This window comes from Corvus brachyrhynchos, unplaced genomic scaffold (assembly GCF_000691975.1).
Source record: "Corvus brachyrhynchos isolate BGI_N302 unplaced genomic scaffold, ASM69197v1 scaffold239, whole genome shotgun sequence".
Lineage (NCBI taxonomy): Eukaryota > Metazoa > Chordata > Aves > Passeriformes > Corvidae > Corvus > Corvus brachyrhynchos.
The window spans coordinates 9,441,031-9,455,739 of NW_008246057.1; the positions used below are offsets into that span (position 1 = coordinate 9,441,031).

The window sequence follows — 14,709 nt, forward strand, 5'->3', positions numbered from 1 at the left end:
GGGGGCAGACACTGCATTAGCTTGCTGAGAGTCAGCAGAGTCCGGGTGCTTGGCAGGACAATGAATGAAGGAGTACAGATGGCAGCACTTCATTAAAATGCTACTTTACTGCCAAAAACTTGCAAGACAAAGAGAAGTAAAGTTCTCTGATGTGCAATACAGCAATTTAAGAAGACGTACCTAACTTTTTGATTTGTATGGAGCTTACCTATATTGTAAACACACACTTTCTGACAAGTTATTTCAATTTTCTTTGCTATGGATTATAGTGTGTATTCAATCAAATGCAGCATTCCAAGGCTCAAAACTGACCGAGTGGTTTTCAATAGATGGGTATATGATTTTTCCAATATCATACTAGTATTTTACATCACAGATACAATAAAAACAAGTGATGATATTTCTAGGACAGTTCCAAGATTCAAATAAAAAATCATCAGAACCATTCTAAAATAGGATATTATACATAATCAAATCATGTTAAACAGCACACTCTCGGCAAGCAGCTAATTACAAGCATTCTGCTGGTCATGTTTTTCACACAAAAGTCATTCAATAGCACATAAATACTTATTTTTCTGATCTGCTTCTTTTTACAAAACCATTCATCAGATTCACAGAATTAGTACAAGTAAGGCACATTAGCATATATCATAAAACTCACAATAATAACAAAGAGTTTTAAAGTTTTAAGGACTAATTCCTTCTTTGCAGTGATTTCTGAACTGAACAAGACTTCATCAGTAGAACTCTCCTATACTGACATTACTCTTATTTCTCTCTCAGCCATCTGTGGTGGGTGCAATACTGTGCATCACCATTGAGATAAATAATTAAATTTAGAACTTGTGTGGTAACAAATCCCATTTTCAGGTCTTGCAGAGAAATTGGACACTTTGTTCACTGTATTCATTATGAGCACAGACCAAGTTTTAGAGCTCTATGGAAGTCAATTTCCAGTTATCAAAATAAAAGGGGATATTGCATGTGTCTCTGAGTATGTTATTGTTTTCCTAGTACAAATATTGCTTAAGGTAGAAAGGATGCTATAGTATTGAATTTACTTGCATAATGAATCCTAAATGCTGATGTCTCAGGTTCTACTAAATCAAATGAATTATAGGTTTTTCTTCTTCCACCCCCCACCCTGCCCCCAACCAAAGGACTTTCTTTCCCACAGAAGATTCATTTACACACAACACAGCTTTTAATTAGAAGCATAATTTACAGTAAAAATTCTTTACATTACACCTCTGCTATCAAAAAACCATGAAATCTTTCATTTAAAGTTGTAATTATACATTAAAAAATAGAACACTATTTCCTTAACAGGAAGAATGAATTTGAACATCTTCAGATCAGATTTCTTTATTGCGGCTTTTGAGTCAAAGGTCAGTCACTTTATTCTCTAGCGCAGCTGCTATTTGCTGTAAACGGAAGGCAAGCTGCATTTTTTGTGCAGCTGGATCCTCTTCAAGTGCATTTATAATCTGGAAGATATAAACAGGGAAAGTTTAGAATAATTGAACTTAAAATGTATGACATAGTTCGGAGACCAAGTATTTGATACTCCTTTGGTTGTAAAGACTCTTTTGCATTCACTCTGTACCAAAGTCCATCTATTAGGCCCCATGTTCTCTTTGTAAAAAAAGACAGTAAAAATGATTGTCTTTGTTATTTTATCTAAGTTTCTATAATGTTTCCCATTATGTTGAGATACAAGCAAATTAATAGCTAGTACTTTATCTTGTAAAATATTACATTCCAAGAGGGAGCAGGCAGGGGAAAAATTTCCTTAGAGCTATTTAAGAAACAGTGCTTTTACTTACAGTGCACCCTACAAGGCTTAAGGGTCATTTACCATCGGTAATTATATCCCATCCCCATGAGCTTTAGTTATGAGACGCTCCTGGGTGGTCCAGCCACAGGCATATGGTAGGACAGTGCAAGGTCTCCTGTGTCTGTAGGCAATATGAGGAATAAAGCTATCAGCTCCCCTTCGGCTCTTGCCAAGAAGTGCCGAGACACTGGCCCGGCACCACATAGCTCAGGAAAGCAAAGAGCTCATCAGAGGAGCCCCCAGCACCCTACAGCCTCTGCTGTACAGAATATATATAAGAGGATATGACTCTTAAGACACAAGAGATTTGAAAACAAGAGCTAGTAAAGGTCAGCTGTTATGAGAAGGCTTTTCTTCAAATAGAGATTTTTAGGGCTTCCCAGATCAAATTCAAAAGGTTTTGAAAGGTTTTAATTTCCACCATCCTTTAGGAAAACTTTCCCACTAGCTATTAGATTTCTCCATTAGAAGAATGTCTTACATGACAAAACCATTCCTTTTCTGGAACTGGCTTTATTAATATAAGTCTGACAGTGTAATCAGGCGGAAACCTTTAGCACTTTTTAAATACTATATAAACTTGCAAGTACAAGGACTGGAAAAATGGTGTTTGCCTGTCACTACCTGTGTTTTTTATTACTTCTTGAACATCACCGACAATGGAGATTAATGCATTTAGAATCAATCTAGCCAATAATTTCACTTTGAAGGGCTGGTATAGCATGTGCATTTCCAACATTGGAGCAAATTTGTTTAGAAATAATTATTTTAATGAATTTGTTTTTAAAGTGTGAAAATATTTTTACAAGACAGACTTAATAAACACTTATTGCATTATTTAAACTGGGCCTAATTTAATTTGGTATTGTTTCCTTAATTTAAACAATTATATCTAGCTGTAACTCCTCAAATCTAGACGAAATAATTAATGATTATCTCTACTGGTGAATATATCCTTCACATAAATGTGGACAATTAGAATGTACCCACTTAGTCATTGTCAAGCCCTGCAGAGATGCAGAAGGTACAGCACATGCTGGGAACCACTGTGTCAGTAATAAAGACAAGGGCAGCTGCAAAATGTTCCAATTTATGCAAATTAAAACATTTTCATGGAAAATAAATAAGCTTGATTAATTTTAGTGAATGGTTCTTGACAGATTATCTCCACAATTCTGAATTAGCAGCCTTTTCATCAGATGCACCTCATTGTTACACAGTGATGTACATGGAAGGGAAGAGCTGCAGCTATATACTGGGGTGTGCTGGCCTGCCACTGATGAAGTCCCACAGGCTGGTGACTCCGCCTGAGGTGTGGATGAGTCAGGGATTTACAGTTCATCTGTCATTCAGGGTCCCTGAGTGTTTTTGTAAGAGGTCAAACTACGGACACATTTGGGAAGGTGCTGAAAGCCAGCTTAGCTCTGGGGATGGGGGGTGAGGGAATGCCATCGGGTTGGCCTACATTCTTCTGGCTGCTTCCCCCACTGACCATCATTGCAAGACTTCTCAGGGTGATTTGATTTTGCCTGCTTGCATCTGTTTAAAAGCTGCGACAGGCTGGCTGCTCCTGTATAAAGCAGCTGCAGTGAAGGATGAGACTCACTGTCTTTAGTGCTAAATATAAGTGAAAACATGAACTGTGCTGAGGTGCAAGACTAACCGAACAGAGCTCACATGTGCTGTGCTCCTTTTTGATTCGGCATCTGTTCTTACTTGCTTTGATTTAATTCTGAGAGTTTTCTGGAGGCATTCATTTCCATGGAAACCTTTGAATAAAAGTTTCCTTCTCTCTTTTTGTTTTCAGATTAAATTTGGAGAGCCATAGCCACAGCCCAGCTACACTGGGATATTCTTTGTCCCCCTTTCCACAGGGTGTGAAAAACCTAAGAAACTTTTTAAACTGAAGCTGTGAGCCTGCTTTTGAATCAGGCTACGTTCAACAGTTACTCTACTTTGCTTTACCTTAGGCAGGCACTTCACTTGGCATGGCAAAACAGGGATGGTACCATGCATGGAAGTTTTTAGAGCAATTTAACTTATAAAAAGGACATAGCTCCAATTCCTACAAGCAAAACAAATTTAACAGATTGCTCCTCATAGAAAAGCACACTGTCTTGAAACCTGATATAACTCTGATGACTTTTTGCTCGGTGACATTCTTATATACTTATTAGGATGGTAGAACTGAAGAGAAACAATTTTTAAATCTGTTTATTTTTCAGATCCTGTTAAACTATCCGTTAAACTATCCCTACTGAAACCAGATAGCCATAATGAAATTGTTCATTTATAAGGACATTCCTTTGACCAGTGTAATTGCCAAGCAGGGTATACAACTGCAAGGCTTTTGTTCAGCATTGCTTTTACCTGATTATTCAGTGAAATCCAGAAGTCACTCCTTTAGACTAGCGTTAGCCTTCATAACATTTTACCATTGATATTAAAGCATGAAAATAAAGGCCATCACTTACCTCATCATAGTATTTGTTAGTGTACTGGTAGAGTTGGTGTAGAGCCACAAGCGTGTTTAAGGAATCGGTATGTGCCTGTTAACACAAGCAGGCAGCAAATATGTCAAAGTAGGATCACCCACAGCTGAAAGTTATGCACACACACATTGGGTACAATTGACAAGATTTCCAAATGCAAGCTCTATGTTTAACTTTTTTTAAATGTCACTTGGGGCAGAGAAGAGGAGTGAGAAAACTTTTGTTTGATGATTTTCAGATCAAGACTTTCCCTCTGGTATTTTTCCAGCCTGCCCACAGCTCTTAGCTTTGGGGGTAGAAGATATTTTGAACTGTGACTGTCAAACCACAGGCTGCAGCTTAAACATCTGTTAGCAGCATGGGTGTGAAAAGCTAAAGCATTTACTCAGTACAATCTACATATTGTTGAGATATTAAGCATTGGTTCTGACACAGTCATCAAGGGTGTTTGAAATTCTTTTTCCAGCTCTTTTTACATCCTGGAAATTATTCACACCTCACTACAGCAAAGGTGTAACTCATCAATATTATGAGCACATGCACATTTGGAAAAAGCCACCTGAATCATGAAGATACAAAGGTGTGGGGGGGTGTGGTGAGAAGAGAGAGAAAGGACTTTAAATGAAGAAGGAAATAACCCTTCCACTACCTCATCTTCCCCCCTGCCCCCTACACATATAACTTATTTAGTGAATGTGCTCTACCTGTCTGAACAGATGTTCTTCATTCAAACGTGTAGGATTCAGGTCTCTAGCTATGCCTTTAGTCTTTAAGTTAGTTAAGAAAATGAAGAATTGCAAAATATTGCTACTGGCATAAATGATTACCCAAAGGATAAAGCAGCAGAGAAACATCCATCTTTCCTTTCTCTATAAAAGTCACTTTTAGAGCTGGTCAAAATTTGCAGTGTTTGATCACTCCTTCCATATTAACTTTTATCATAATTTATAATGAAAATGGAAAGGAAGAACATATTTTGCTGATGTTAAAACATTATATTGAATTTATTTTTAATCACCAAATATTCTAATTTTATATACATCTTAATTTATGTAATAAATAAAGTGAACTGTAAAATGAAATGTCACTGCAGATGAGTTTTGTAGTGAATGACTGAAAATAGAAACGCTCTCATGAGGATGTTGATCCACAAAATGTTAGGTCCTAAGGGCACTGAAATAAACAAACCGCAAAAAATTCCCCAAACATCCTCCTTACGCTAGAGCTCTTCAACTAAATTAAGCAAATGAGCAAACCAGCCACTAAGTACACTGCCTTCTTGCTCAGGCTAAACAACATCTTTAGGACTGGTGAGGGACTCTCCTGGTTCTCCAAGTTAAATAGAGTGCTTCAAAGGCAAGAGCCTGCTCGAGCTGAGCTGAGCTGCAGGCAGACAGTGTGTCTCAAGAACGAAGCTAAAGGTTTTGTAATGACTTTGTTCCACCAGTCTCCAACCAAAGTCCCAGACAGCAACCACCCTGCTCTACTCTTCTCCCTGTGAGGTAACCCGAATAACCTACAATACAAAAAAGTGCCACTGAGCAAGCACACAATGAACTTCTCACATGTACCATTAAAGCAGAAGTATTGCCCCTGTATAGACAGTTCTAAAATATGCTATACTTAATGTGCATGCTTCTTCTTTAATTTCTGGAATCTAATTTTTGCTGTGGTAGCACTGTGAATTCAGTCACTACTCGTTGTCAGTATGACCAATGCTAAAAATCCCCTATATGCTGTGGAGAGAAAGCACAGTTCAAGAGTGCTATAATTTTTCCACAATGGATGTGAAAAATCCAGACACTGTGCTCTATTCCCTGCATAACTCAGATAGATTAGTGACAATAAGGATTCTCAATTCCATTCAATAATCAACATTTCAAAGGTCTAACAGGCATGACTACAATAAACAGGAGTATTTCAGAGATTTATGAAATAAGTCATCTGATATTTGCACATACAAAATACTCTATTTGTCCAGATAGAAAGAGGAGACAACAAAAACCAGTGCTACACTTGGCTCCAATTTCAGTACAAGAAAATGGATTATATTCTTACCCTAGAAATCTCTGCTAGATGGGTATTCATGTCTTGGTCACTCACTGGCACCATCTGACGAATACCTTTGTAGTAACTGCAAGAGATTAGAAAATATTTTCAGTTAGGTGAAATAAACTGTGTCTTTCTGGTAATTCTGTCTTTCAATTTTGCCATTATTTCAAACATGCTTCCTTACTAACACAGGAGATACTCTACCACAACAGACCAATGATTCCTTTAGTAATCCCGCCTTTCAACATTAGTACCTTTGCAGAAGAGCCAAATCATACCTGATTGTACAGAAACATACCACAGGAAAAAAAATCTTTAACTGCAAGATAATGATTATCTTAGGTCTTAAAACTGGCAAGAGTTTTGTTCTGCAGCAGATTTTCCATGATATTAACAGAATTACCAATTAGTAAATGAATTAAGTCAGAGACAGAATAGAAAAAAAAATGTTTCTGAAAATGTTTTCAGGATTTTGTCTCTACTGAGTTATGGAAGTGCAGCATTTGTTAGACAGATCGTGTGGGTAACAACTATGACTGCAGAAAACAGCATCATATTTCTCCTGAATAAATCTATTCATCTGTCTATACAGACTAGAATACACACTGGGTCATAATGGAGATCCATTTCAACTCTCCCAATGCCACCACCAAAGGGATGTTTATAAACATCTGGGTGTAAATTTTTTAATATTTGACAGCTAACTTTGACTATATCAGCATTCCCTTTTCCTCTTACACAGGCTTAAAATCCTAATAACTGAATAAGCATGAAAAGAGTTGATACTTACTCTTCCACCATTTTCTTATAGTTAGAGATTTCTTTTGCATAAAGTAATTTGTTACTTGGAGAATCCTGAAAAATTTAGAATACAGAAAAATGTAGTTATTTATGAACATTTCTAGGAAGCAAAATAAAGTCAAGAATGTAAGATCAAGCCTTTCTATTCACATGCACTTGAGCTTTACAGATATTAACATTTGGATACTTATTAACATTGGTGGGATTATTTCATAAAAAGATGATGTTTACACATGGCATTACAGCTGAGTTTTACAAATATATCAATTCAAGGTGATAATAAATTATTGGTGAAATAATGAGTTTTAAACATGCTTTTTATAAAAGCAGCTGCTATTTTCTCCTTTTTCTAAGTATCAATTGGCAGACTACACAGCAATACTGACAGTTCACCAACCTGTTAAGTGGTGAAATGTTAACTTCATTATAAAACTAAAGAGAAACAACCAAGGCTGTATCTCCTCAGAGAATGGGTATTGCCTGTGAGGCTGCCCTTTGTCTCGTCAGGCATGAGCATAGTCAGGATGTAGAATGCAAATCACTTACTCTGCTTAATTTGTGCTCTGTTCTTGTGCAAGCATCCATGAAAGTCTGTGCAATGACTGACAAGGAAGCATCCACTACTTCATGAACATGAACATCAAAGATGAAATGGGGATTTTTCAGTATGTTTACCCAGAATCTAAGAGGCAGGCTGCAAAGCAAGGAAAACGATAAATAATCCTTTTTACACAGTAAATATTCCACAACAAGAAAATCACATGAAATTAAGTATGGGCTTTGCATTTTGATCTCCTCACAATAGTGATGTTTAATTTTATATTTCAATGTTTATACAAGCTTGTCTGGGTTCCATGTCTGAAAACCAAATCTTTACATCTCTCACAGAAAAACTCGTATGAGAAGGACCTTAAGTGCCCCAAAATAGCAAGTGAAGATGTCTGCAAGGTCAGAGAAACCATCAAGTAGCATGTATTAGATTTTGTGATTTGACAGGTAAATCTAGTCCCATTTGCCTCTTGCTTTCCTCTTCTCTAAGGAGACAAAAAGTAAAACATGGTAAATCTGCCAGTGATAATCCCATAGGTAAACTGGTTTAATTTTTTGCTGCTTCTAGGCTTACAGGGAATCTTTTTCATCATACAAACATATTACCTCAATTAAATGATTTTGAGGATTATAAATGAAATTTACTTTGATTTGTGGTAAGAATGCTAGCATATACCTGGGAATTATACTCTTATTTCACTGCAGTATGAGTGTGACTCTTTTCATAGCGTACCTGTTTGTTTTCCAGATGTGAATGGTATCTTCATCCTTGATGTCATGTTTTTCAGCTTGTTCATCAAGAAAGTCAAAGAAGTACTTCACAGCTGGTGGCACCACATGGTTTGAGTTAAGCACACTATGAAAGAAGTCATCTACAAACTGCTGAAGTGTCCCCTAAAAGCAAAATTTAAAAAATCAGTTACATTTGTGTTACAAGCTGACCTCAGTGGCTGTCACTGATGGCCTTTATCCTGAGTGCTAAGAGTAAGAAAAAGCAAGACACTTTTTAGAACAGTGACTTTGTAAACTGCCGACAGAGTAAAGACCTTTTAGAGCACAATTTTATGTTCTAGACTGAAAGGTTGTGACTTCACCAGAGATCCTATGGTTTGCACAGAAAGGTGTGCCTTCTGCTTGACAGAAGAAGCGGGAATTGGTTGCTACATTTACACTTCAGCATCATTGTACACATAAAGTAATTTTTAGCCACTTTTTAATGGTTTTTCAACTTCCCACATCCAGTTGCTCTGACACCAGAGCACCATGTGATTTTTAGAAAGAGACTGAGAGGAAAAAGTACCAGAGAGCATTTGCCCTTTTTGTTTAAGGGCAAGCACTTGGGTCTTATCAGACACCCAGTCTGACTCAGCTTCAGGAGATCCATGGAGTCCAAGGAGTGAAGTGTCCAGAAGGGCTGTGTTCTTGGTTGGATTCCTGCCTGGATCTTAGTAACAGCAACCTCAGAGGCTGTCCCCTTGTTTTAGAGATGACCCTGTTGAAACCATGTAGAGTTCATCCCCAGTCAACTGACTGGCCCTACAGACATCTTGGAAGGGCTGCATCCTCTTTCCAACCATGACTCCATCTGACAGCCTCCAAACAGGGCAGGGACCCAGATGGCAAGGAGCTCTAAGACGTTCTACTGTCAGGAAGAACACATTGACAGTCCCTGGGTTTTAGGGGTAGCCACAAAACCTCACCAACACTTTATGAGTCAGTAAAGCTCCAGACTGGTAATAATCTATAAAATGGCTATTGGGAATATAAAAGCAGTGGCTTTATTAACAGAAAAAGGGGATGCAAGCATCTTTCTGGCTCTTTGTCCTGAGTCTCTGTCATCTGTCCAAAGACTTTCCTTCATATCAACTTCCACACTTGGACAAGTGGCCTTAGCTGGAGCCAGACTGCCTTCATTTTCATAAAAGGAGCCTGACTTTGTGGTCATTAAACACATTATTCTAAATTCTTTCTCCAAGGGGAAGTGTTTCAAAAAATTACTTTGCTCATGATCGATTCTGCAGTGTAGGCACTAAAAATACTCTAAAAGGACTATTATTATTTGGAAACTTTTTTTTAAAAATTTTACTGCGGCATTGATCACATACAAGAACAGGGAAATATAAGGCTCTGTAGGAGTTTATAAAGCATTCAGTTCAAAAGAAAACCCAGCAAAATATTATCTAAACAGGTGGCACAGAGCAGAATATCCATTTGTCTTGCAAGGAAAATCCGTATTTAATGATCACGTAATCATGGTTCTCAGCTTTGATCAGGAGTTGTACTTTATCTCTTTCCCAGTCATGTTCCTCAGGGCATATGAATCACTTGAAGCCTTGACCACCAGCTTGTATATACATGACACATATTCCAAATAGCAGCCAAACACATAATTAATATTTGCATCTATTTCTTCCTGTAGAAGTGAGGTGTAACTATACACATCTGAGGCCTACCTTCACAGAAAGAAGTCTGGTCAGGTAGATTTCTGTAATAGCTTTGGTCCTCTCTTTTTCTTTCACACTGCCCCGCTTTGATTTACCTTCATCCATTTCATCCACTGGTCGGACTAGATGCCAGACCTTATTTTCATCTTCCAGGAGTGCATGCCCTAGAAACAGTAATTGCAATAATTATAAAAAACACTCAACCCCAGAACAGCAACACAAAAGTAATCATATACATATGCACGTGTTCCCTGTTCTTAACATACCTGTCCTCTTGCCAAGAGGATCTAGATTACTCTATTTCTGTCCAACATATACAACTCAAGTACTAAATGTTCAGTGGCACAGAGCTGAAAAAGCTTACTTTTGTCAAGAGCAAAGGGAGGGAAAGGAATCACACAGTAGGAAAACTCCTGTTCGGTCATTGTCCTGGCTCAAGCCAGGACAGGGATAATTTCTGCAGTAGCCAGGAGGGGTCATGGCTGGGACATGGGGGTTGTTCTATATCACCTCATGTCATTGTCATAGGTGGAGAGAAGGGAGTCTCCTCTGGGGAGAAGGCATTCCTTCCAGGGGAGTAAGTGTGAAGGGAGCAGTGGGGTAATGCCAGTTTCAAGCTGGAGGAAGCAGTGAGAGTAGCATGACAGAGGGAGTGATCAGGTACTGTCTGTTGTTGAGGGTTTCCATGGTGAGCAATTTTTATTTATTTTCTTGTATCTGCTGTCATTAGTATTGTTGATGTTACTGTTCGTTTTCTTATCTCATTACTGTTTCCAGTAAATTGTTGTTATCTCAACCCGATTTTTACCTTTTGTGCCTCCAGTTGTCCTCTCCATCCTGCTGCAGGGAAGGGAGAGGTGAAGGGGAAAGTGAGCAAGCAGTGCATGGCTTGGAGTGGTAGAAGACTAAATTGGAGAATACCATTCCTAAACCACTGTTGAGGCCACGTAGAGTTCATCCCCAGTCAACTGATTGGCCCTACAGACACCTTGAAGGGCTGCATCCTTTTTCCAATCATGACTTCAGCTGACAGCCTCCAAACAGGGCAGCCATGTAACAAACAGTCATGTAAACACAGTATGTGTGTGCTTGGAGGTGCACACAATCAAGTTCTCTGCTTCTTTGTGAATTCTCAAAGACATGATCAAGTTATAGAATCTTAGCTAGGTCTGACCCCATAGCCACCACAGAAATACCAATTGCAGCCTACTCCTGGTACAACCTTTTTTCTAGGTAACACCATTACAATTCACATCTTTACCGCAGCTGCTGAGGTCAAAGAATGGTATCTCGGTTCAAACCTTCCTTTTATCAGCATATGGTAAGCACCACTTGACTCTGTAGCTGAGTGAAGGAAAAAGGCATCCCTTCACTGAGATGACATGAACTCCCGCAGGCAGAGGTAATGATTGAAGCAAATTAATATCCATTATAATAAGATTTTTTAAAAATTTGTTTGTCAGTATTCATAGTTTAAACCAGAGGGAGAGACTCACATCAAGTGTGTTACAGTAAGGCAGAAACAGGAGTAAGCACTTGGGTGCTAATAACAGCTCTTCTGGTTACAGTGCCTCACTGTGCCACCTGGGGCTTGGCCATGGACCCGGTCCCAGGCCTTGGACCAACCGTCCCACAGTGGATAAAAGCAGTTTTGTATTTCAGCATCAGCATTATTGTTCAGACAAACTCCATGCCTAAGAACCTTTTGTTACAAACAGTTCTCAAAGAGATGATACAATTGTTTTCACTTGCAATTAATATTCCTTGAAAAGAGTTTCTGTGTCACTTTCAAATCTCCTGGTTTTGCTTGTTCTTCCTTTAATTCCTGAACTTTTGCATCTACTTGGCATAATCCCTAAAATCGTGCCACTTTCCCAGTGCAAGTTACTGAATCAGTACATTTAAAATCATTGACATCTTAAAAATATGGAAGTTATTTTTCCCATAAAAATTGTGATTCAGCCACACTGTACAAATTATTTTGCATTCTGCTAAGTTTTATGCTTTAATATACATCTCTAACATAACTGAATCCCAGTTACAGCACAAAATATCAGTTTTTAATTGCATTAACTTTGACCATAATGGTTTATTAACTAAGTTCCTCAACAGCTACATTGAATTTCCCAGCTTGCATGTACATTCAATATTTTACATCACAGGGGAAAATAACATTAAAGTGTAATCTGGCAAAGCCAACACTTTGTCTTGAATCTACTTTATATATCCTTATGAAAAGCATTAGTTATGTAGTCTTCTGGGACCTTTACTTCTTTTTAGCAAGGTAGGGAAAAAATATAAATTCCACATTAAATCACATTGTCCTTTGAGAGTCCTTAATTCAACTTGGAAGTTCATGTGAATGAAGCCAGAAAAAATAAAAGCTATCACTTTATTTTGAAGCAGTTGTGATTTCACAATAGATGCTATTCATGGCAATCATCTGCCAGTACAGTAAGAACTACTGCTGGGCATGAAGTATGGAATTTCTTTTGCAATCCCTGTTACTTACTTTCGGAAATTATTAGATCAAATCATGCAGTTCGACCAGAAACTATATTCCAGCCTTATGTCAGTTGTTTGGTACGCTCCTGCTTCCTCCTTTGATTCAAAGGAATTTATTCTCTCTTTTCCCTCCTGATGGTGTATGGTCCAGTTTAACTTTGGACAGAAGAGGAAACAACTAAAGGGGTTTCCACTGAGATTACAGGCTCTTACATGCAGCTGAGTTTGTTCTGTGTTTGTTTAGAAACAGCAGAATTGGCTACTAGTGGAGTAGTAGTTATTTCATAGGAAAGTAAGGATTAAGAGACTACAGCTCAGCCAGATGAACTTCTACAACCCGAATATCTCGCTTCATTGCTATAAATAGCAGGAAGAAAGAGGAAGAGAAATTCAGAACATGGAGCAACAAAACATGTTAGCAATATGGTTGCTAAGAGAAAATAACAGTTCGGTGAGATAATATTTTCCTCAATGGGAAAGCAGGAAGTGAAGAAAATAAAAGCTAGGGGGAAATACCTCCTTTTTATCTCCACAGTGACACTATGCATCAAGTTGCAAGCAGGGAGAAGATTGTGTCCAGGGGGTAAAATGCTTCCCCCTGAGCTCTTTGTCTTGGCCCTTGACATTCTTTGGCCAATATAAAATAATTCATGGGGGAGTGGAGGGGGTGTTAATGGCAAAAATAGACTGTGCTGACTAATTACAGTGGTAGGAACTATGACGTAAACATCAGGCAATGCAGCCCCTTTCCCCTTGTGCAACCTGCAGCAAATTATCTTCCTTCCAGTCTCCCCTACCTCATGAATACTGCTCCATGGAGATGAAGGAAGGGCTGCCCTAACAGATCTGCTAATTAGTATTTCTAATCTGCAACCCTGTGTCTATTTTTATTCAGAATTTAAAAAGGAAAAAAACCTAACAAAACAAAACCAAATATCAGGAAAAAAACACCCAAAATAACAAATGTGTTGTTTTGGTTTATAGTTCAGTACAGAAATACTGGTATGAAATCACTGGAACCATTCTCCTTCTTGATACAAATTAGTAACTGCATTTATTGTCTCCAGAAGCAAAAGATGCTGCATTTAATTTGTCACAATTGCCAGCTTCTAGTGTCTTCCTGTTAGAAACTCTGAATAAAAGCAGCATGGAAGCAATGCCAGGGTTTAGGGCAACATCTCTGAACATGGTTTTACATTTTTGGTCGGTGCAGAGTGTCCTACTTTGGCTGACAGTTAATGGCTTCAGCTGACACTTCTGAATGCAAAAGGTGCAAGTCAATGAGACTGAATAAAAGGAAATCCACTTCATCACAAGCCTCATTCATAGTCAGGATAGGATTTCTTTTTATTCCAACCCTGTAAATCCCAGTGTCATATACATGTGTATGTGTGGGAGGGGAAGCCTCTGATCCCCTCTTCTCCCTTTTGTACACAGTGTCTCACAAATCACGGTCATGGCAGGGTCTCACTTTGTACCAGCTTTGTAACATTTTACAGCTTTCCAACAGAATGAGTTGGCACCAGATAGCACTGAGGACCTTATGCTGCTAAAGAAAGCAGGGTAGCTTGGCATGAAACACTGTCATCCCAAATTTGTACACTACCATGGTACAGGGTGTGGAGAAGAAACATGGTGGAAGCTGTTTCCACTTGATACTTTGGGATCTGAATTATCTGAAGACTTTTCTCTCATGTACAAGAGCCCTCGTGTGACAGCACTGTCCCCAGAAGTCTACTTTTCCTTTACAATTTAGAATGCCACACAGATAACTAAGGAATTCACCTTGGAGTACAGACCATGCTTGTTCAAAGAGCTTCATCATACTGAATCATATCTTATGATATAATTGCAGAGAAGGAGGAAAGAAAAAAAACCTAACCTAAGAAAAAAAGAAAAACACATGATCTGGTCCTCTACTGCCTGCCACAAGAGTAGAGAGGTGAGGAGGATGAAGATTGGGAGTCCAGAACAGAAGGCTGACTACTATTCTATATTAAGAAAGCAGAGCAAGTTAAGGGCACCA

At 38.4% G+C, this 14,709-nt stretch overlaps 1 protein-coding gene across 4 annotated transcripts in view; it reads right to left on the reverse strand.

The window, feature by feature from the left end:
- Positions 1 to 268: 268 nt before the first annotated feature.
- The window catches only part of PLXNB2 (plexin B2), a 254,318-nt gene continuing 239,877 nt past the window's right edge, over positions 269 to 14,709 (reverse strand). For all 4 annotated transcript variants that reach the window (XM_008642550.2, XM_017745957.1, XM_017745958.1 and 1 more), the window contains 7 exons: positions 10,188 to 10,342; positions 8,468 to 8,628; positions 7,732 to 7,879; positions 7,175 to 7,239; positions 6,391 to 6,466; positions 4,315 to 4,389; positions 269 to 1,490 (listed from right to left, as the gene is read on the reverse strand). In XM_008642550.2, coding sequence (XP_008640772.2) covers positions 1,386 to 1,490; positions 4,315 to 4,389; positions 6,391 to 6,466; positions 7,175 to 7,239; positions 7,732 to 7,879; positions 8,468 to 8,628; positions 10,188 to 10,342 — 785 coding nt within the window. In that variant the 3' untranslated portion in view covers positions 269 to 1,385. The remainder of the gene's footprint in view (positions 1,491 to 4,314; positions 4,390 to 6,390; positions 6,467 to 7,174; positions 7,240 to 7,731; positions 7,880 to 8,467; positions 8,629 to 10,187; positions 10,343 to 14,709) is intronic.